Source organism: Octopus sinensis, linkage group LG3 (genome assembly GCF_006345805.1).
Source record: "Octopus sinensis linkage group LG3, ASM634580v1, whole genome shotgun sequence".
Lineage (NCBI taxonomy): Eukaryota > Metazoa > Mollusca > Cephalopoda > Octopoda > Octopodidae > Octopus > Octopus sinensis.
This window is the reverse complement of record NC_042999.1, coordinates 62578667-62601697: the sequence shown is the minus strand read 5'-3', so window position 1 is coordinate 62601697 and position 23031 is coordinate 62578667. Positions and strand designations below refer to the sequence as shown.

Sequence of the window (23031 nt, the reverse complement as noted above, 5' to 3'; positions counted from 1 at the left end):
TTGTTATTTAACAATATATATATATATATATATATATATATATATATATATATACATGTGTGTATATTTATCTATCTCTCTCTCATCATCATCATTTAATATCTGTTTTCTATGCTGGCATGGGTTGGACTGGGGTTTGACAAGCCAGGAGGCTGCACCAGGCTCTAATCTGATCTGGCAATGTTTTTTTACAGCTGGATGCCCTTCCTAACATCAACCACTCCAAGAGTGTAGTGAGTGCTATTTACATGCCACAGGCACAGGAGCCAGTCGAGGCAAGGGGGCTGGCATCGACCATGTTCGGATGGTGCATTTTATGTGCCACTGGCACAGGAGCTGGTCAGGCATTGCTGGCATCGACCACATTCAGATGGTGCTTTTTACATGCCATAGGCACAGGAGCCAGTCGAGGCAAGGGTGCTGGCATTGACCATGTTCGGATGGTGTATTTTACATGCCACTGGCACAGGAGCCAGTCAGGTGGTGCTGGCATCGACCACATTCGGATGGTGCTTTTTACATGCCACCAGCACAGGAGCCAGTCAGGGCAAGGGGGCTGACATTGACCATGTTTGGATGGTGCTTTGGATATATGAAATTATTGAATAGGAGCTCCGTTTCTTGAAAAACAAAGCTTAGTGACAGCCTGGGTATCTGACTTTAAAACAGTGTCTTAATAACATATTCCTCTAAGCCATGCTTGCAGGGAAAAACAGGCATATACTAATGTGGAAATTTTTAAAGGGTTAATAAGTTGAGAAATAACTTATTATTATTAGGCTATTAATGACAGGAGAGAAATAAAGCTTAGTCTAAATCAGGAATTAAATGTATGATGTTTGTTGTCTTTAATATTTGTTTTCAAGGCAGTGAGCTTGGCAGAATTGTTAGAGCATTGGGTAAAATGCTTTGCAGTATTTGTTCCGGCTCTTTACATTCCTGAGTTCAAATCCTGCTGGGGTCAATTTTACCTTTCATTCTTTGGGGTTGATAAAATAATGTACTAGTCAAGTACTGGGGTTGATAATAATCAAACTAGTTATTCTCTTCAAAATTGCTGTCCTTGTGTCTAAGTCAGAAACCATTTGTTTCATTCCAACATTTCAAATATTATCAGTGTGAAAGCTGATTTATTTGGCAATGAAAGGCATTTAAATAAATAGCATTCTGTACATCTTACTTAATGTGGATATACTATAAGGAAGCCACAATACTGTGGTATTTGTCTTGAGAAAGCATTTTGTATAGATGTATAGTACTAAAAAGCACAGAAGTGTGTCACTAGCAGATGCCAAGCATCTAGCAGTGGTGATGCTACTGATGCATAGTGCAACTTTGTAGCACATCTATATAATATTGTGGCTTCCTCACAGTATATCTACATTAAGTAAGATATGCAAAATGCAGTTTTGAACTAATACTACTTACATTGCTTACAACGAATTTAAATAAGTGATTATTGCTTATTTTTGTTGTGTATGAAAGGGAATTTAAAACAACAATTAGTTTGGTAAGGCTGCTAATCAAGGGTCTGAGGTATAAAATAGTCTCCTGTAGTAATTTACTTTGATTCTTGTCTCACCAATTTCTAGCATAAAATTTAATGTTATCAAGAATTGTATCTGCAACAGATATGTAACTACAGAAAACACAGTGAACTACTGGAAAAGCTCATCAATATAGAAATAATTTGGAATCCTAAAGGACTGGGTTGGTTGTGAACAAATCAATGTTAGTTGGAGTTAAAAGTGTAGTAAATGCTTATTCCTAGGCCACAGGTTGAAGCCTTGTTGCAGACAATGTCTTGTGTCGTCAAGAGAGGTATTTACTCTAACATCTCAAGTAGTCTACCCAGGTACTGGAATAGGATTAGATATTCATCTACAAAACACTGACTGAAACAAATATAAATATTTACACACCCAGCTTATGAATGCTAGGATGGTAAATAAACATAAAACAACAAAATAAAACTAAATTAAAGCAGCTGAATATTTACAGAAAGGAAAGAATCACACAAAAGACAAATACAAAGAAGAAGATTTAACAGACAGACACTTTTAGGTTTAACTTTTCCTTTTTCCTACAGATATATTTTTGACGACCTCATCTGATTATAAATTTTGTTGATAACTGTTTTTGATTTTTTTTTAATATTTAAATATTCTAATAATTATTGGATAAATTAAGTCATATACTTCTTGATTATAAGCTGAAAAATTTAAGCATGTCATACATATTTCTGAATATCAATTATCGTTCTATATCAATATGTTAAATTGGCTCTATTATTAGCATTTGAATAAGGGAGATGAACTGCCAAAATCATTAGCGCATAGGAGAAAATGCTTTGCAATAGTTGATCTTTATGTCCTGAGTTCAAATTCCATTGAGGTCAATATTATTTTTCATCACCCTCTTGGGTCAATGAAATAAAGTGTCAGTTATGTATTGGAGACAATGGTATTAGCTAACTCTCTTCCCCCAAATACCAGGCCTTATACCTATGCTAGAAACAGTAATTAATGTTGAATCTGAAAAATCCTCACCATTTTCCCATGATAATATATATATATATGGTTATAGATTCTCCTGTTGATTTTGATGTATAATCTAAGAGCATTTTTTTCTTTTCCTTTTGTTTTTATTTCAGTGTCTATGTTTCTTATGAGAGTTTAATCCAGCCAACAATTTAAAGACTACATATACAATATATATGTATATATACATATACACACTCACACACATATACTTAATAGTTCAATGTAGCTACAATTAAAAACTACTGTTAAGATCCACACAACGCACATATTTAGCAGTCAGTGAAGCAAAATTTCATTTATTTAATTCTTTCAGTTAACATAAAGGCGTTATAACAACTCCAGTAAGTTGCTAACTTTATTAATAAATGAGCTGCCCTTAAAAAGTAATACTAAAGAGACTAAAATATATATTTTTATTACATAATTAACAGAAACATTTTTCATTTATTATATATATATATAAATTAAATTAGAGATAAAACCACTATTAGGCAACTCAAACAGTGATATTACTTATTATATTATATTTAACTTTTTTATACTTTTTGGTTAGTTATATTAAAAAAAAATTTTTAAGTTTAAAAATTTAAAAATATAAAAATATAAATTTTAAATTTTAAATTTTATATTTCATATATATATTATATATTATATTAATTATATTTATTTTTTGTCTTTTATGTTTTGGTTTATGTCTATCACTGTTTGAGTTGCCTAATAGTGGTTTTATCTCTAATTTAATTTATATTTATACTGTGAAATTTTATTTAATCCTAGATCTAATTTTTCCCTATAAGTTTGGATATACTCCCTAATATTATATATATATATATATATAAATGCAGCAAGACAAAGTATCATCAATTCAATTTATATACTTTGTCTAGCTCAACCAGAAAGTAAATTATGAAAATTGGTAAAACTGATTTGGCTGATATTTACAAGTGTAACTCACTTGGCCATTATGTAATCTTACCACACCAACTGGCTTACTGCCAACTTTAAACACACATCCATACACATGAAAACCTTATAAAAGTTAATATCTAATGTAGCTTGAAAAATAGTATTTTTTGTTATATATAATTCAGCGTTTAACATTTTGCATTATCATCATCACCATCAGTCTGAATTTCTCATTGAGCAGTCATTAGGTGACTGCGTGCTAAAGTATTCTTTTCTAAAACTTGGCATGAAACTCAGAGTAATGAAGCAGTAAATTATAAATAGATAATATAAACACTAACTCCATGTATTAAGTATTCTAGCATTTGCTTAAAAGTTCTATGGCATACCTACTGCACACACATATATGTAAGAGTACATGAGAATACATACACACAGATAACATATAAATCTTCACACAAAATAACAAAACAATGCCTTCCCAGAAATAAAAATTCCATATTTAATATTAATAAACCCTGATATTCCATTCAATTCGCAATCATTAATTTCATAATAACAAATTAATTAACATTTGAAAGGAAAGAAAAAAAAGTCAATGGAAGTCAAATGATATTTACATGTACTACAACAAGGCTTGCACAGAATATGTAATGGAGGCATTTTTTTTCCAGCAGTTTCAACTGAAAAATGAAGAGATATTAAGTCAAAAGGCTTATTATTGATGGAGAGGATAGACTTAAGAATCTGGTGGCACAATAGCAAGTGCTATCAAATATTGCAAATAGTTTGAACAGGAGCTGAATTTGGGAAATGTTATTGCTGATTCTCCTCTCTAATTAACAAGGAAAACAGAGAAAAAACAACAACAATAGTAGTAACAAGACAAAGTAACAAATTTAAATAATAATTTTCCCCAGCGAACAACAAAAGTTGTATACTATGAAAATAGTATTTCTGATTATGAATGAATGAATGCAAAATTAACCAATTTTATATCAAAATAATAATTCAATTAATTGGAAAAAAACCCAAAACAATGGTGTATGTATCTTCAACAGATACACACACAAAATGTGTGTAGTATATTATATATACACACATACATATTTATATACACATACATATATATGTACACAAATATATATACACACACACAGATATAGATATACACACACATATAAATTTACAGACATACACATGAATATACCTATGAATATATATGTATATATATATACATACATATGTATATATATATATACACAAGTATGTATATACATAAAAATGTATGTATATATATACATGTATGTATATGTATATATATATTATATATACATGTATGTATGTGTATATATTATATATACATGTATGTGTGTGTGTGTATATATATATATATACATAAATATATATACATGTATATATATATGCATGTGTGTATACTTAAATGGGGGAGAGTAACTGATTATGAAGACACAAATGTGTTTTCTTTCTGCTAATTTCACCGTTCAGTGAATGGTGTAGGTATAAAGATTGTGTTAAAGTTTGATAGCAAGTTTGATGTGCACATCAGAAGATAGGGAAAACTGTAACACGGACACATACTCCACTGAACCAGTTTGGATTATTTTTATTTCATTATTATTTTTTTAAAGATATTTTCTTTAAATATTAATAAAAAAAAAAAGAATTTTATCCAACAGAATTTTTAATTTTGAGAATATTCATCGCATGCACATGTTTATATAGGTCATCCACAGATATAAATGTTCGGAGAATCACTTTTCACAAGAAATCCAAGTCATTAAGTAACAATGATTGCAGACCAACAACCAAAAAATAAAGCAGTTTTTTTTTTTTTACATATTCTATTGTGTTTATGCACTTAAAGAATTATAACATTATATTACAGATTAACATTGGAGATGTGAAAATCATCTGCAAGACAACCATCGGTAAACTCAGTACAAAGTCTCTGTTGTAGGATTTGAGTTAAAACATTCAACTCGAGCAAAAAAAAAAAAAAAAGAGAGAGACATGCTGTAAGTATTAACACAATTCTGAAAACATTCCTCCAACTCATATACATTATAGAAAATAAATCAATTGCAAAATCAACAAAAATGAGAAACAGACTGTTTTTTTTTTTATGTCAAGAAAATTTCATAGTTAACAATAGTTTAAATTTGAAGATCAATTTCAAAAAATCTAATTTTAATAGTAGGAAAAAGGAGTCGATGAGAAATGAAGAAAACTTATGAAATGTTTATCACTGTGTTTGCTTGTTTGTATAATAGGTGTACTTGTTTTCATATAAGTGTCTATATGAGTTTGTGTGTGTGTGTATGCTTGTGTGATAGTTTTTCTGTGATGTACTCAAACACAATTTAAAGCCAATGAATACATATTTTTTGCAACATTCACAAAGAACTAACAAACCAATCAATTTTTTTTCTTTTTAGAAGGAATGTTGCTGGGCAACACAAAGTGATACACATAACTTTCAAACAAACAAATAAACAACAACAACAAAAAGTAATGTTCAAGGATTTTGTTATTTTATATAAGAATGTTTCAGTTAGGATACCTCATAAGAGCAAGATGTACAAAGTCATTGGATTTAAAAATCGATTTTATGTTTTTTTCTTCTTTTTTTTTAAATTTCATTTTCTCCACTTATCTGTGTATATCTACACATTTCACATCATCATCATATCAATATTATGCATCAGCAATTATGAAAGTCTATTCAAATGAATTTAATCATGCAAGTAAGAAGCAGAGGTACACTATTGTGGATCCACGCCCCAAAGCCTCTCTTTCTTTATCAGTTGCTTGTAAGCATTAATGAAAAAAAGAAAAAGAAAGGTAATTCTTTTATTTTTTCAAACATTTATATTTATTGCTGGTGTTTTAAAATAGCAATTCTATATAAATTGTCTACTTTAAACACCTAAATGTGCAGGACAGGCCTTTTTTTTCTTTTTTGGAATGTTTTTATTAAAATGTCAATTCAAAGAGAAATAAAACAAAACAATATATTTAGTTATAAAAAAAAACAAAAACAACTGTCCATAGCATATACTTTGTGATGGAAGATCTTTTCTTCCATAATTATCATTACATTGTTTTGTTCAAACTCATACTTCCATCACAAAGTATTTTATTGTGCCTGAAGACTTGCAAGAGCCTGGGAAATGTTTAAAAATAACAACAATAACAACAAATAAACACAAGTCTTTTTCAAATATATCTTCTCCTCATCAAGTTTAAAAAGATATCGAAAGTAGGAAAAAAAACCAGAAAACAAAACAAAAACAAAATCTAAAACAAGGTTAATATCCAGGAGTAATCTGCCCAGATATTAAACAACTACAAAACAGTCAACACCAAATGCATGATGTTCACTGAATGTAATTATTTAGCATTAGATATTGTAATTATTATCATAATTATAATTAACTTCATTATCATTATCACTAAAAATCAATTCAATCTAGTGAAGTTGATGGAATAATAATAATAATAATAATAATAATATAATAATAATAATAATAATAATAATAATAATATTAATAATAATAACAACAACAATTTAAAATAAAAACAGATGTTCATTAGACACAACAATAAATGGCAGATTTAATACAGACTTATACCTATGCATAGATGCATACATTCAAGCTTAATAGTTTAATATTTGCTTTTGTTTTTTTTTTCTGTTACAAACTTATTTGGTAGATGTCATTGTTGTCAAGCAATTACCAAAAAAAAGACAAACAAAACAAAAAACAAAAAAAAACCAACCCAAGAAACACTACATTCAGCTGTTTTAATCACATTTGTCTATATAGTCACTTTGTTGTATCTATGTTATCACAAGTTTATTTACAACCATAACATTTGCATTGCTAAATATCAGTAGCAATACTTGTACCTTCACCTCCAACTGTCAATGTTATCAATTCCTTTATGCTCATAGTTTCTTGACTAATTCTAAACTCGTTACCAAACTATAGACATGTTAATAAGATTGTAGCTATCTAGGAACAATTAGAGTAATTACATAACACTTTGTGGCTATACTTCTCTTTGATAATTTTCAGAAAATTTCATTTGCCATTATAAAATACTTAATGTAGCGAAGTTATTATTAACAGTAAATTACAAATTATAACAGCAATAATGCTTCTAGTACTACTAGCATTTTTACCACAACATATACTGCCATAAGTATCATATCAATAAATTGCCATATGTTCAATATATGTACAAAAAGCAGATCTATTCAAAGTCACTTACACATACTTCATCGTTACTCTGAGTTTTCACAGCCAGTTTTTTTTTCTAATCTGATCCAAAAGTTTTCACTATTTGCTGTTATTTTTTTTTTCACATATATTCCAGAAAAGTCTAAGGAACCATAGAGAAACAGACTATCTCAAGATGCTCATTTTGAAACACAACACATTGTAATTTGAATAGTCTATTGCTTTTGTTTATCAGAAGTTGAAAAATATCTCTAATGATGACAAGTGAAAATTATACAAGAAATTGCATGAGATTCTAAAATAAATCTGAGTAGAAAAGAAATAATATTAAAGCTAACTTTTTTTTATATATATCTAAGTTAATCTACATAAGCTGTTGTTTCACACCTCAAGAGGTTTAATTCAAAATTAAGCAACTGAGTGACATTATTAATAATATTTCAAAAAACAGTTGCAAAGAAAATTCTGTATAGTACTATTAAGCTACTAATAATTTAAAGTCATATAATTTTATAAATAAACCCCAAAACACAAATGAAATTAAAAACAAATCGAGTAGGTTAATCAAGCTATAACTAATCAGATACAAAAGCTTCAAGATCAATAAGTAAGCTAATTGCATTGCTTCAATACTGATTGCAATCCGTAGTGAAAGTGTAGGAAACAATTCTTTCCATTTTCTCAACAAGCTACAAACAAAATTTAATTGTAGAAGAGAACTGCATCAATAAAGTTTAAAAGAGCTTAGACAACATGTTAAGCATGATATCAAACTCTATATTTAAGTAATTCTATTTGTAGAGGGGACTGATAATAACTTGAAATATTCATTGGTTTATAGTAAAATATAGCCACGTTGCAATAAGAAATTTAGAATGGAGTCTGATACTGAGGATAAGTTTTCAAATGAAAATTTACAAAAATTTCAAGCTCCCTGTTTTGTTAGCAACTGTGGGTGATTATGTAACTAATTACGGTATGTATGTATGTATGTATGTATGTATGTATGTATGTATGTATGTATGTATGTATGTATGTATGTATGTATGTATGTATCAGTTACTTTTTTTTTGTATTCCTTATGTATTTCTAAAATGTTTTAGAAAGGAATTATGGATGAAATCAGATTCAATTAGAAATTAAAAAAAAAAATCAGAAAGAAAAACAATTGAATCATTAGAAGTTTAAGCTGTAATTTTATGCTGCCAGACCAAGATTGATGGAAAGAAAGAAAAAGGGAAGGGAATAAGAAATGAAAATAACGGCAATGTTAGCTTACACAATAATATGGCGCTTGAAACATTTTGACACAAGGTTAGTGAAAATTTCCATTGCAAGGAAATTAGATTTACCCGTAGTTTCATACAGAGAAACACAGTAGTTGAGTATAGCAGAAATACTATAAATATAAACGTTCTATTGAAGGACAATTCTGAATAGAGAAGAATGAATTTCAGCAGTAGACCTTAATAAAGAGAGATAAGGGTCTTATTGAGTTCTAATGGTTGGAGATAGATATGGTATTGAAAAAAGTAAGAGTATTATGCCACATGACTAACTCATAAATATTAGATTTATCTGTTCTTAAATATCTGTCAAAACAACACTTCAACACTTTAATCTGGAAGGCTTTTTGACAATCAGCTGAACATCTGTTAAGAATATACTTAAAATGGCTATAGCTTGTCCAATTAGTTTGATTAACAAAATTATGTGAAGTACTGTTAATATAACAGAATGAACTGTGTTTATGTGAGTGTATGTGAGTCCATCCACCCATCCATCCGAAAGGAAACACTAAAGATGTGCCATATAAGGAAGCAATTGTTTAGGTTTTCATTTCCAAGTTAAAATCAAATTAAAATTATCTGTATTTTATTTTTTTCAAGAAAAGTGAACAAATGATTAAAATCAATATTTCAGTTATCAGAAATGCATTCAAGAAGCAATGTAATCCGTAAAAATTTCTTTTTGTAATTATAATTAATTAATGTTGAATTAAACATTTCTCTTGTTCTATAATATTTAATATATATATATATATACTTATTTATATATATATATATATATATATATATTATATATATATATATATATATATACACACATACATACATACATATATGCATGTATATATATATACGTATGTATATATATATATATATATATATATATATATATATATGAAATGGTATGCAACAATTAACAAAAAATTGTATATAGTTTGTAACAGTTAATAAAAAATGTATGTATAATTTGCAACAATCAACAAAAAACAAAAAAAAACAAAAACAAATAATGAGCAAAAAAAGAAAGATCCAAATGGTTTATCTACATGAAATATTTAGTAAAAAATAGGTTTATTCACAAAGTCACTCACAATTGTATAACACAGACTTAATGAAAAAATATAACCAAATTCATTTAATTAATATAGATTTGTTTAAAATAAATACACTATATTTATTTATTTATTAAACTCTTTTACACTTTTAACCCTGCAGTAGTTTACTGCAACAAAAAGACACTTTCACAGTCAATAAATATAAGTTAGTATTAAGCTAGTGAATATTTTCAACAATTGACTTTTTGTAGACTAATAATTTTAGCTTAGGAAATATTGATAATTTTTTTTCTCTTTTTATATATTGAAATACCATCAAATGACCATGCAAGAAGACATAAAAACTGGAATGTATTAATTCAGAATGAGGGTTTATATGACGTTTTTTTTTTTAAAAAAAAAAAAGAAAATGAATCTTCCCACTTGAGAGAGGTGAACCTGTTACCTCACAGTGGCTGCCAACCTTATTATCAGGTATTGCTACTGAAGGCTTGAGTCATTGATTCAGTTGGGTGTTTTATTAATTTCTTTTTTATGTAGATTTTGGCATTCCAGCTTCAGCTCGCAAGTTAGCACCAGACAGATCAGCTAATTTAAACCCTCAGCTACAAACTGTAGGATTGAACCCGTTACTGATAGAGGAGACCAATGCTTTAATCCTTATTGGGCATATTGATACCTAAATAAAGACTTCTAAAGCAAATTTATTACATTAGAATTATCATTATCAAATCACTCAGATATGAATTTAATTGTATTTCTCAAAAGTGTGTCAAATTTGAAAAGTAAACAATTCTATTTCTCTCCACTCCAACAAATTAAATTAGTACACTTTTTCGGTAGGAACCTTTATAAATTTACTCTTTTTTTTAGATACAATGGGATGAGCTATCTCCAAAATCTTGACGGCCCTAAAGTATACTGTCTAAATTAATTGGAGAGAGAAGAAACCACACAGATGAGAAAAATGATATTAACTAATGATTCTTGTAAGACCCTAACGATGGGTGTTAACCTCGAGTTAGTAATTTAAGGGCTCTAATTTAATGAGAACAATGTTTTTCTTTTTCACGTTTCATGGCACTTCATAAGTCTGCAGCATATAGATACTTTACTCAACCCTTCTCTTTACTAACTACGAGGTTCTCACATTCATTGTCTTACAAGGGACCATGACCAAACGGTTGAGCTATGCCACCGGTAAAGAGATACAATAGGGATCCAGTTAATCTGAAGACTGCCAACATTTCTCATTTTAATATTAAAAAATTTTAAATATAAATGATTGAATATTTTTATCAGAATAGTAATCTTTTTTTGGAAGGATAATTAAAATTTGAAAAAAAAAAATTAAGATAAAATTTAATAAGGCTATAAAAAACTGATTTTCTTTTGATGATTTTTACTGAGTAGAGTAAATTGAATTGTATTAAAATTTCTTAAATAAAACACATTCACAAAAGCCAAATGGTTACTTATATCCTTTTTAAAAAATTATTACAAGAACGTCTATTCATAAATGGTATAAAATGTTGAGAAATGATGATATTAATATGGAAGTTTAATCAAAGCTAGTTCTTGACAAAAATAGGCCTGGTAATGTATTTTAACTAATAAGTATAAACATCAGTCCAACACATAAACTAAGATGGTGGTGGTGGTATGTGAGTGTGGGGGGGGGGAGAGATGAAAAACAAGTAATGGTTACATGTTAATTTTGTATGAATTTTTTTTACTCCCTTAAGTATTTTATAACATATCTCAATGTTTCTGATAATATTTATAAATACATTAATATGTATGTAAAATGTCCATGTCACATTAAATACCATGATAAACACTTTAATCTACTAAGCACAATATGTATGTATACACACACACACACACAGTCCATGCAATATATATGTATGCATATATTTACATATATAGATAATATACATGTATATAAATATACAGACTTATATTTTGAGTTCTATCTATCCAGTTTGTACTTGCAAACCTACATGATATATACACAAATGTAATATGTATATATATCATATATGTATATATAATATACATAATAAATAATATATATAATATATTATATATATATATGATATATAAATATACACTACATGTATATTAAAAAAATACATACATATAATATACATTCATACTGTATCTAAAGTCACATATATAAAGATATATATGTTCACTAGTTTAACATCCATCTTCCCATGCTGGCATGAGTTGGAGGAATGCATATTACTGAGGCATTTTTATACTGCTGCTGCATGCCTTTCAAATCATTAACATGTACTTATTTTCAAGCATACCTTTCAAGGTGCAGAGCTATTTGCTGGTTTGTTGGCAAAGAATGTTAAAAAGCCTAGCAAGGAATCTAAACAATTAGGCACATGCAATGCAGCACCAACCCACATACACAAAGGGCTTGCATACAGTTTTGGTTTACTAATTTCACTATCTCACTCCATTCTGCAAGCATATATATATGCATATACAAGTGCATAATGCATATGATATATATTGTATACACATACTCTTTTTACATGTTTCAGTCATTTGACTGTGGCCATGCTGGAGCACCTTCTTTAGTCGAGCAAATCGACTCCAGACTTATTCTTTGTAAGCCTAGTACTTATTCTATCGGTCTCGTTTGCTGAACCGCTAAGTTACTGGGACATAAACACACCAGCATCGGTTGTCAAGTGATGTCTGTGACAAACACAGACACACACATATATACGACGGGCTTCTTTCAGTTTCCATCTACCAAATCCACTCACAAGGCTTTGGTTGGCCTGAGGCTATAGTAGAAGACACTAGCCCAAGTGCCATGCAGTGGGACTGAACCTGAAACCATGTGATTGGTAAGCAAGCTACTTACCACACAGCCACTCCTACGCATATATATACATACATTATATATATATATATATATATATATATATATATATATATATATATATATTATATATATATATATATATATATATACATATATATATATATATATACACACATACACATACATATATGTACAAACACAACTATATATGCATATATATGTATATATTTATGCACAAGACTACACTATATATTACGTTTTCTATATACATAATCTCTGTCTGTCTGTCTGTCTCTCTCTCTCTCTCTCTATATATATATATATATAGACACAAATGTAAAATGCTTACACTTTTATTTGTTTCAGTCACTGAACTGTGGTCATGTTGGGACACTACTTTGCAGGGTTACTCAAAGAAATCAACTCCTATATTAAGTGCGGCAAATGAACCCAGTTCCATGCTTGCACTATACATCACACACTATCTCTCTCTATCTATCCATATATTAATATATATAATTATACATAATATAAAAAGTCTACTCACATTTCATTGATTGTCAAAACTTGAACAGTCATTTTTTGATATAATAAACAAGTCTGCCCATTCTATATGAGTTCTGTAGCACACACACACATATATATACACATGTGTGTGTTATTTTTACATATGTATGTTTATGTATACATATATATAAACATATATATATATTGCAAAATATATATACTATCTATTATATATATATGTATAAATTATATAATATAATATAGCACATGTGTAACGCCATACATTATGTGCAATATATATACATATATATATATATATTTATATATAAATATATATATACATATAATGTACAAGCTATCCACCTGAATGCTATATTCTTTACTACTTACAGAAATCCACTTTGGTAATGTCATTCCTTATGTTATCACTACAATTGCTACTATTATAATAATACAAAACAGGAGCCTGGTTGAACTCCTAGATATAGCAGCGAAATATCACTCAAACACTTCTACTCTCCTAAAAATGTGGCCTAGTGTATAATGTTAACCAAGATGTGTCTAGAAAAAACAAAACAAAACAAAAAAAATACAAAGATGAGATGGTCATGATTTGAATGTCTTTCATTACAGGTCAGCTGAATCAGAGCAGACCTAAGAGTAAATAACAGCTATTATAGCAAGGTCCTAAGTAACTGAAATACTAAAAATGCTTTTTTTCCCCCCCAATGATGTATTAGGAATTCTGTCGCATCACCGAGACCTTTTCTAATGAAAGGAGGCGAATGTAGAATGAACACAAATGAAGAGAAATTTAGGCACAAATGGTATTGACTCTTAACAATTTTAATTAGAATAACTGCTAGTTAAATTTTAAGGAGTTTTCTCTATTCCTGTTTTTAAAATTTGTATAAATCTTGACAGTACTGAATAATTTGTTAGTAATAAGTGTCATTTCTGAAATCTAAGTATTGGGTCAGTAGAAACTAAATATATTTTAAAAAATACTTTTACTAACCTAAATGAACTTTGTGAGTTATATATTTCTTAAATTTTAACTAAAACAGAACTTAATTTCAATGCATACAGAAATCAGATGTAGTTTTATCTATTCACTGTTAGACAATGAATAAAATGATTTAAATGTCTCATAAACTCATGCTTGTAAAAGAGGATAACTTTTAATAAGCTACTTGCTGCTTATGTAAGCCGATTTAAGTTATCATCATGTCATAATCATCACTATTTTTACATCTCTTTTCCATGCTGGCACGAATTGGACAGGTTGTCACTGACCAAGCAAGTTCTTATTTGGAGACATGCTGGGAATTATATCTAATTTGTATGTTTCATTTTTGGCATTTTTATGACTGAATGCCCTTTCTATTACCAACCACTTTACAGAGTAAATTGGCTGTATTATATATCTATATCTATCTATCTAGCTATATAAGCATATGTATACATACATGACTGTGTCTAGTTTGTAACTTTTGATTTAGAAATTTTCCTGTTTCCTTATTTATCCCTTCCTTAGGAACAAAATACTTCCAAGGTCTACCAGACTTTTAAGATCTTGGCCTTATCCTCCAGAAACTGATTTAAGTAGAGATTATTAATGCCATTTTACTCCAGACAGGAATCATTTGTTATTGACAATGTGAAATTTCTTTTTTAAAGTCCACTGATAACAAATAAGAAAATGACAACAGCATTCTCATAGCTCCTGTCTACAATAAAACAACAATAACAACCACCACCATTAAAATAATTTACATTGTCCTCATAGAGATGATAAGACCAGGAAAACTTCAAAACTGATGGACGCAGGAAATTTTTTGTTCGTAACAAAAAGATATAAAGGAAATACAGAAAACAAAATGTTAAAATTAGAGCCATAGTCCTGTATTCAATAATACATACTTAAAAGTATAGCTGTTCTCCACACACACAAACATATTTACAATATTAAATTACTGCTGGATTAACAGTTTCCCATTTCATTGCTAAAATGTACTATAGAACATATCTATAGATTTTTAGCCAACATTATAGGTTACGATGAATGTAAACATGTCTATATACACAGTATGATCATGAATGGTGAAAGAAGGAGCAGTCTCATATATGCTGCACATTTCACTTCTACTTGGAGTCTCCTCAGCAGCTGTGCACCTTCCTTAACTATCCACGGCACTAGGTACTATCCACTTTTGCATGTCCAGACTACTGAGCTGTAAATAAGAATAGGTATGTTCATTTTCTGTAAGTTGTGAGGGCACCGTATAACTAGCAAATGTTTTGTTAGCTTTCAGGACTAAGCTCAAGTCCTCCTTTGCATCTACAGAAGGTACCTAAGACTCATTCCTATATACTCTTCACTGAAAATTCAATAAATGCTTTACCTGCAATGATCCCTCACAAGCTATGACAGCGAACTTCCCTTCTTATTAAAAGTCAGTATATCTGACATATATGTAGATAATAATAATGTGCAGGAACTATTGTATAAAATGTTGCAGGCTGGAATAACTAGATTCATGTTATTCCAGACAATTAACAATGTCTCCTTAATTTAAGTTTATTCTTTATGAAGATTAAATATTTCATATTTTATCTTAAATTAGTTTATAGTTCTTAGACGTAATTTGTTCTTATGAATGCAAATTATTATGCATGTGTGTGAGAGATATGATAGAAATTACACTAAGTTATAGTTTTACTAACAATAACTAATTTTTGTAAAACTTATTACCAATTGTAAATCATATATATTACTTACACTATAGAATACTGGAGGACAAAATGTTCTTCAAATATGATACATCTGAAGAATCAACTTGACATTTTAAATCCATTTAATCATGAAATAGACGTTCTTTAGGAATTATTCTAACAATAATAATCAAAAATGAAAATGATGGTTTGAATCACCTTTACAATATTACGTGAAAAAAAAAAAGATAGGATTATTTACTAGAAAAAAAAAATGATCTCAAATCACTTTTGAATAAGAAAAACATTGGTCCAAAATTTCAACAAGAATTACAAAGATCAATAATTCAAGAATGAAAGAATTTTCATACAATAAAATGTATAGTAAATTTGGAATTAATTTTTCTAATTGCAGTAATTAATGTTCTTTTGACATGCAACATTGATCCGTAATGTTTCAGCACATACATTTGGTGGCATGTAGAATTTAGCTTAAATATAAGACATTTGGTGGTAGCCATATCATATCTTTAACAATTATGAATTTAATGTTTCCTAATCAAAGTAGGCAAGAAAAAAAAAATGAATTCTTTGAAAGAAACAAGTCTTACGTATATATCTGTATATATACATATATAACATATATCTATATATATATATATATATATATATATATATATATCAATCAATCAATCATGAATCTATATGCACATTTTGAATAACTTTGTATGTTATTCGCACACAAACATACTTGTCCATATGTATAGTATTTTTGGATTCACTGAGTCCAAGATGTGGCAGTACTAAGGGTTTCTAATGAAGATGCTGAACTTTTCCTCGTATGAGGTGATGATGCAGAGGATGGTCCAGAATGATGTCCTACTAATGATGATGTTGGAAATAATTTGTACCAGCCAATCACAATGTTTGATAAATCTAGTTCATCCAATACTATTTGTGCAACTCCCATGAATACTTTCCTATCTGTTCGACTGTAGTCTCCCCACACAGTAACCTGGAGAAAGATAAATAAATAAAAAAAAAAGAAGATATTGTCAGTTATTTAAGCACTTCAGTTTTATATATAAATGAACTTTCAGAAAATTCAGTCTCACCTCAACATAAGCAAAATGTTAGAAAAGCAAGATATGCATATGTCACTCAGTTAAATAACAGACATCCACAAGACATTTAGTAATATTTTACAATGAATGTTGTTGAAATTTTTTGAAGGTGGTGAGCTAGCAGAATTGTTAGCATGCTGGGAAAAATGCTTAGCAACATTATGAGTTCAAACTCTGCTGAGGTTGACTTTTCCCTTCATCCTTTCAAGGTCAATAAAATAAGCACCAGTTGGACACTGGAGTCAATGTGATAGACTTGCTGCTCCCATGAAATTGCTGGCCTTGTGCAAAAATTTGAAATCAATTTTTTAAAATCTAGTATTTGACAAATAGCAACAATTTAAAAGTCAGAAAATATTTAAAGATTTGTAGTGAGAAACGGATGTATGTATATACTTATGCACAGATATGGCTGAATGATAAAGAAGTTTACTTTGCAGTCATGAGGTCTAGGTTTTGAATTCAATGTTCAGAACTTTGAACAAGTGTCTTCTATAAAATTTGAGTCAACCCAACTCTTGTGAGTAAAATTGGGTAGGCAATAACTGCATTGAAACCTGTTGGATGTTTTGTACTTGTAAATCAAACAATAAGTATTTTCACACATTGTGTTACACTAATTTTGCCAAAGGATTGTAAATGTACAAATGTCTGTGGAACGCAGCCACATATGCACTAGTTCAATGAACATGTATTCAACACTAAGTAATTGCATAATTTCAAAACACTAAAACCAGCAAGCACAAAATCTAAACAACAATAAATACTTGTGCACAGAAGGTTAATTTTGGTTATTTGCATAAAACTTTTTGCTGATTTTGTGTAAATTTGGCAAAATGTAGCATAAAATTTATTAGTATTTGATACTAGTAAAGGTATTTGCAAGCTAAAATGACAATAATAAGTAATTTATTTTTACTTATGACAAAAGAATGAAATGTATTTAAGCACATGTATTGCACTAATGAAGGGAGGGTTGTATTACGTTAGTGTTCAAACAGCAATACTGCACATTAGTGAGGCATAGGCATTGAATGTAGAGGATGTATGAAGATTGGAAAGAAGTGAAACAAACATGCTCCACTGAATGTCTACGTTAGAATACACAGATGAGCTGAGAGAAAACTGGGTATTAAAAAGAATTGATGTAGTGTACAAGAAAGATGACCATGTTGGTAAAGATCATCATCGTTTATCGTCATTTAACGTCCACTTTCCATGCTAGCATGGGTTGGATGGTTTTGACTGAGGGCTGGCGAACCAGATGGCTGCACCAGGCTCCAATTTGATCTGGCAGAGTATTTGACTGATACTTTATTTTATCAATTCTGGAAGGATAAAAAGCAAGATGGTCCTTAATGGAGTGATGGTTATTAATTGTTGTTTACTTACTTCCCATTATTCAATCTTGCGACACAATCATACCATTTTAACTTTTAATTAATCCAAATTCAAAATCAAGCAGAAAGGATAAATGAAAGCTCTAACCTGCAAAACCCTTCCTTGGTAAGATTCATTAAAAACTAATTGTTGCTGATATAGAGGATCTAATGTCCTCCTTGCAATAGTGGTCTTCTGCTTCTCTACTGTATGTTTGGCCTGGATTAAATAGACTTTCACATAGGGAGCTGAAACAGACACGGTAATTTATTAGGTTTTTCATTTTCAAGAATTATGAAAACAAGACAGAAAAAAAAAAATGAAAATCATTAATTTTATTTCAAGCTGTGAAAATAAATAAATTCTCTTGCTTTAATGGTTTAACAGAAATGATTTTTAATCCTTATCCATGTCATCAAGAGCTTTAAGAGTTTGAAACATAAAATATTTACACTTTATGTTTCAAAAGACACAATGACATAAAACATGTACCTTTTAGATAGTTAATTTTAATTAAGAAATATTTTCACTCAGCAATGAATTATGTTTCAGTGAAGAAGTTTATTAAGTCAATTAGTTACCAAAAATCAGACTAGTTCCCCACCCCAACTGAATTTTGAAGTTGTCTCCCTTACCTTTCTTGATAAGAATTATCACTAATACTGATTTTTCTTTATCATGTGTAATTTGGATTAATTTTTTTTTTCTTATTACATCAAGTATGTTTCCTACCACTTAACTATACATTTCCGCATGAGTAGGCTACATACTTCATTTAAACATCTCTATTCAGTATAAAAATAAAAATTTGTCATTTACTTGAGCTTTACACTAGACATATTTCCATCTTCATACTTGATTGTTTATGCTTATTTCTTATCTGAGACTTAACAGACAACAATAAGCATTTTCAAATTAGAAATACTTATACTGCATCAGATGGCATGCAAGACACATGGGTATTATTAGATACACCCCAATTTCAGCAGCGCATGTTCAGGAAAAAATTCTGTATTAAAGCTGATGAGAAGCCCAACTTTATATATAGGACCCAGGGTGATTTTTGAGAAATATTTTCATTTTGGAAAATAAAAGAAGTGTATCTTATACATCATCTAATATGTAATTGGTAAACAATTAGGTAGTGGAGGCACATGGCCTAGTTGTTAGAGCAGCGGACCCGAGGTCGAAGGATTGTGGGTTCTAATCTCAGACCGGGCGGTGTGTGCGTATATGAGCGAAACACCTAAGCTCCATGCAGCACCAGCAGAAGGTAATGGCGAACTTCTGCTGACTCTTTCGCCACAACTTTCTATCATTCTTTCTTCTTGCATCTTACAGCTCACCTGCGATGGACTGGCGTCCTGTCCAGGTGGAGAACCTATACGCCAAGGAAACCGGGAAACCGGCTCTTATGAGCCAGGCATGGCTCAAGAAGGAACAAACAACAACAACAAACAATTAGGTTACAATCCAGATCTTAATCCTTTTACTGCAGAAAGCAGGTATGTCCATTCAAAATTTCATTATTCCAAACTGCAGAAAGCAGTTTATATACCAATCTGTCTTTTGTTGACGGATGTCATGTTTGAAACTATTTTCTGCTGAGGTATGCTAAGTTTACTGAGGCAATGTGACTTGCAGAAAATACCAATTCTATTTTTAAGGTTGATATTTAGAATCACTGTTGGAATAACCATGAAATTTAATTTTGCACTGAAAAGGTTAAATTGCAATCTATACAATCTATATAATTATTAGATCCAGGATTTATAGTAAGATAACTTTATTGGTGTTAAGCTTTGAACTAGAGGGAAATATGACACATAATAAAGTCCTCATTAAAGTCTTGTTTCTTACTACAAAGAATAAACAAAGACACACACAAAAAAAAACGTGTTTTTCACTTATCACATTGGTCAACTGATCAAGTAACAAAGGCAGTGAATTAGCAGAGTCATTAGAATGTTGGATAGAATGACTCTCTATAATCTAAGTTCAAATCCAACTGATGTCAACTTTGCCTTTTAACCTTTTTGGACCAATAAAAATAGGTATGAATCCAGGGTGTCAGAATGGTGGAACTGTTAGAGAGTTGGGTGAGATGGCTTGTAGATTCTGTTTCAGTGATTTAGATTCTGACAGCAATACCTCTGGTGACGCAGATATTAAGTCAATGGTCTTTCCTTTGTATAAACATTGGTAGCATGGAGAGAGGAATCATGAGTCATCCTAAAAATCTCTACCCCAGGTTTGTATATATATGTGTAGATGCATGGTCAACATTGACTGATGGAGGTCATACAAGACACAGATTTAAGATAAGTAACAGCTAATATACTTAATGTAGTGAACCAAAGAATTTTAATTAATTTAAATTAGTTATAATGATAAAAAGCAATCTTTATATTAATGACTGAAAAAGTAAGGGAGAAAACCTTGTGATTTAAATGATCAAAAATGAATTAAATATAAAATGTAGAGGAGAGTGAGCCTGGTCTTTGGCAGTACAGTAACAACTGTGAATATGTTTCTATGTTATTAGATCTCATCAGCAAAGCATTATTTATGTGTGTTTCCAGTTGTTAGAATGATATGTTTATTTTATACAAACACAACTACAATAACCAAAGTCAATTGCTTGAATTTTAAAGGTTAAAGGTATCCAACACGATGAGTGATCAGGAATATTGATTTTAATGGAAACTGAGATTGTTATGTCTCAAGTATTAGTAATATAAATGAAATGAAAGTATCATGGCCAGGAAAGAAATCCATGAGGCTCACAGGTAACCTACTCTGAAACTCATCATAGTTTCTAGAAAATAATTTAAGTATGAACCATGTTTAAAAATTATTAGATAAAAATTAATCTAATAGATTATTTTGAAAGAAACAAAATGTGTTGTCAATTGAAAGTGGTAACAAAAGTCTTGTTAACTTGGTAGAAAATACCAAACTATATATTTAATAGTAAAGAAAGCACTAATATATTGTTGTGTGCAAGTCAACTTTAACCCTTTAGTATTCACATTATTATGTCAAACATAATGTTTATTTATTCACATTGCTTTGAATTATTCATACATTATTTTGTAGCTTTGATATTTTGATGAGGTAAGTGTTAATTTTTAGAATGATATAGTAGGGTTGATCTGAAAGGTCAGATTGTCTCAGTTTGAACATAAAACAGGTGGAATATCTTGGCTGGATATGGCTAATTTAAATGCTAAAGGGTTAATTAATGAAGACCTTGTCTGAATACCAGAACATTAATTAATGTTTTAAACTTAAGATGAACAGGGGAGAAAACCCCAAACTCTCAGCAAATCAGAATAGATAAATTATGAGTCAGAGACCCATATCTTAATTAATTTCTCTAGAATATTTCTAGAAGGAACCATGTGAAACAGAAAAAAGAAAAGATTAAAATGACAAAATATAAGCAAGAATATATTTACAAAGAGAAAACAAAACACAAATGCAAACAAACTTACCAGGTAAAACTTTGGCACCAGGCTTAGCCATTAGGCCACGAGCTCTAATTACTTCAACTTCTAAGTGGCCTTTTCGATCATAAAGGCCAAGCTGAATTTCTCCCAGACATGGAGCCCCAAGTACCTGTCTCCCAACAAGTTGTGAAGGGCCCAAACCTTCCACAAAGTCACCATAGTGGCTTGGAGGCAACCACATTCTACAAAAAAATATGGAGAATAAGAACAGTCTATTATCTTTTTTTTAAATTACTGTTTGGAAAGTTATATAAAAAGCATAAAAGCTGTATATTTTAGCATGAACACATACTAAAACTGAAGAATAATTTAAAAAAAAACAGAACTATCAGAAGAATATTTAAAAAAAATGGAGAAAATACAGAAGAGTATATCTAATTTACATAAGGAAGAAGACAATCTTGCCTGAGGTCATTTATTTGATAATGTAAGCATTTATTAAGTCAAAATATTGCTAAATTTGAATGATATTACTATGCATTGTTAATAAGTTTCTCTTGATAATGGAGAATTGTAAAAAAAGGTTACCAAATAAAAAGTATAAATAAATGATTAAAAAGAATAACCTTGTTGCACTGATTCTGTATAAGTATGAGGTGGTATCAAAAAGTTCCTGGGCTAGTTCTGTAGCACACCAACAGATGGCAGTGACTATGTTTACTTTGCAAGTTGTGAAATTTGTGATTCTGTGAGCACATGTATGATGTAGTCTGATGTTTTGTCATGTACAGGAACAAAGACCCAACATGAAATTTTGTGTTAAACTTGGAAGTCTGCTACAGAGACACTGAGCATGTTTTGGCAATGGTTTGTACACAATAGTTCAAGTGGCATGGGTACTTAAAATGTTGAAGAGCATCCCTGCAAGACAATGAGCAAGC

The 23031-nt window shown here is 29.8% G+C and overlaps 1 protein-coding gene across 8 annotated transcripts in view; it reads right to left on the bottom strand.

Annotated features, from left to right (window-relative positions):
• Positions 1 to 14420: 14420 nt before the first annotated feature.
• Positions 14421 to 23031, bottom strand: part of LOC115209232 (regulating synaptic membrane exocytosis protein 2) — a 238561-nt gene continuing 229950 nt past the window's right edge. For all 8 annotated transcript variants that reach the window (XM_029777506.2, XM_036501023.1, XM_036501020.1 and 5 more), the window contains 3 exons: positions 22136 to 22332; positions 18747 to 18886; positions 14421 to 17149 (listed from right to left, as the gene is read on the bottom strand). In XM_029777506.2, coding sequence (XP_029633366.2) covers positions 16913 to 17149; positions 18747 to 18886; positions 22136 to 22332 — 574 coding nt within the window. In that variant the 3' untranslated portion in view covers positions 14421 to 16912. The remainder of the gene's footprint in view (positions 17150 to 18746; positions 18887 to 22135; positions 22333 to 23031) is intronic.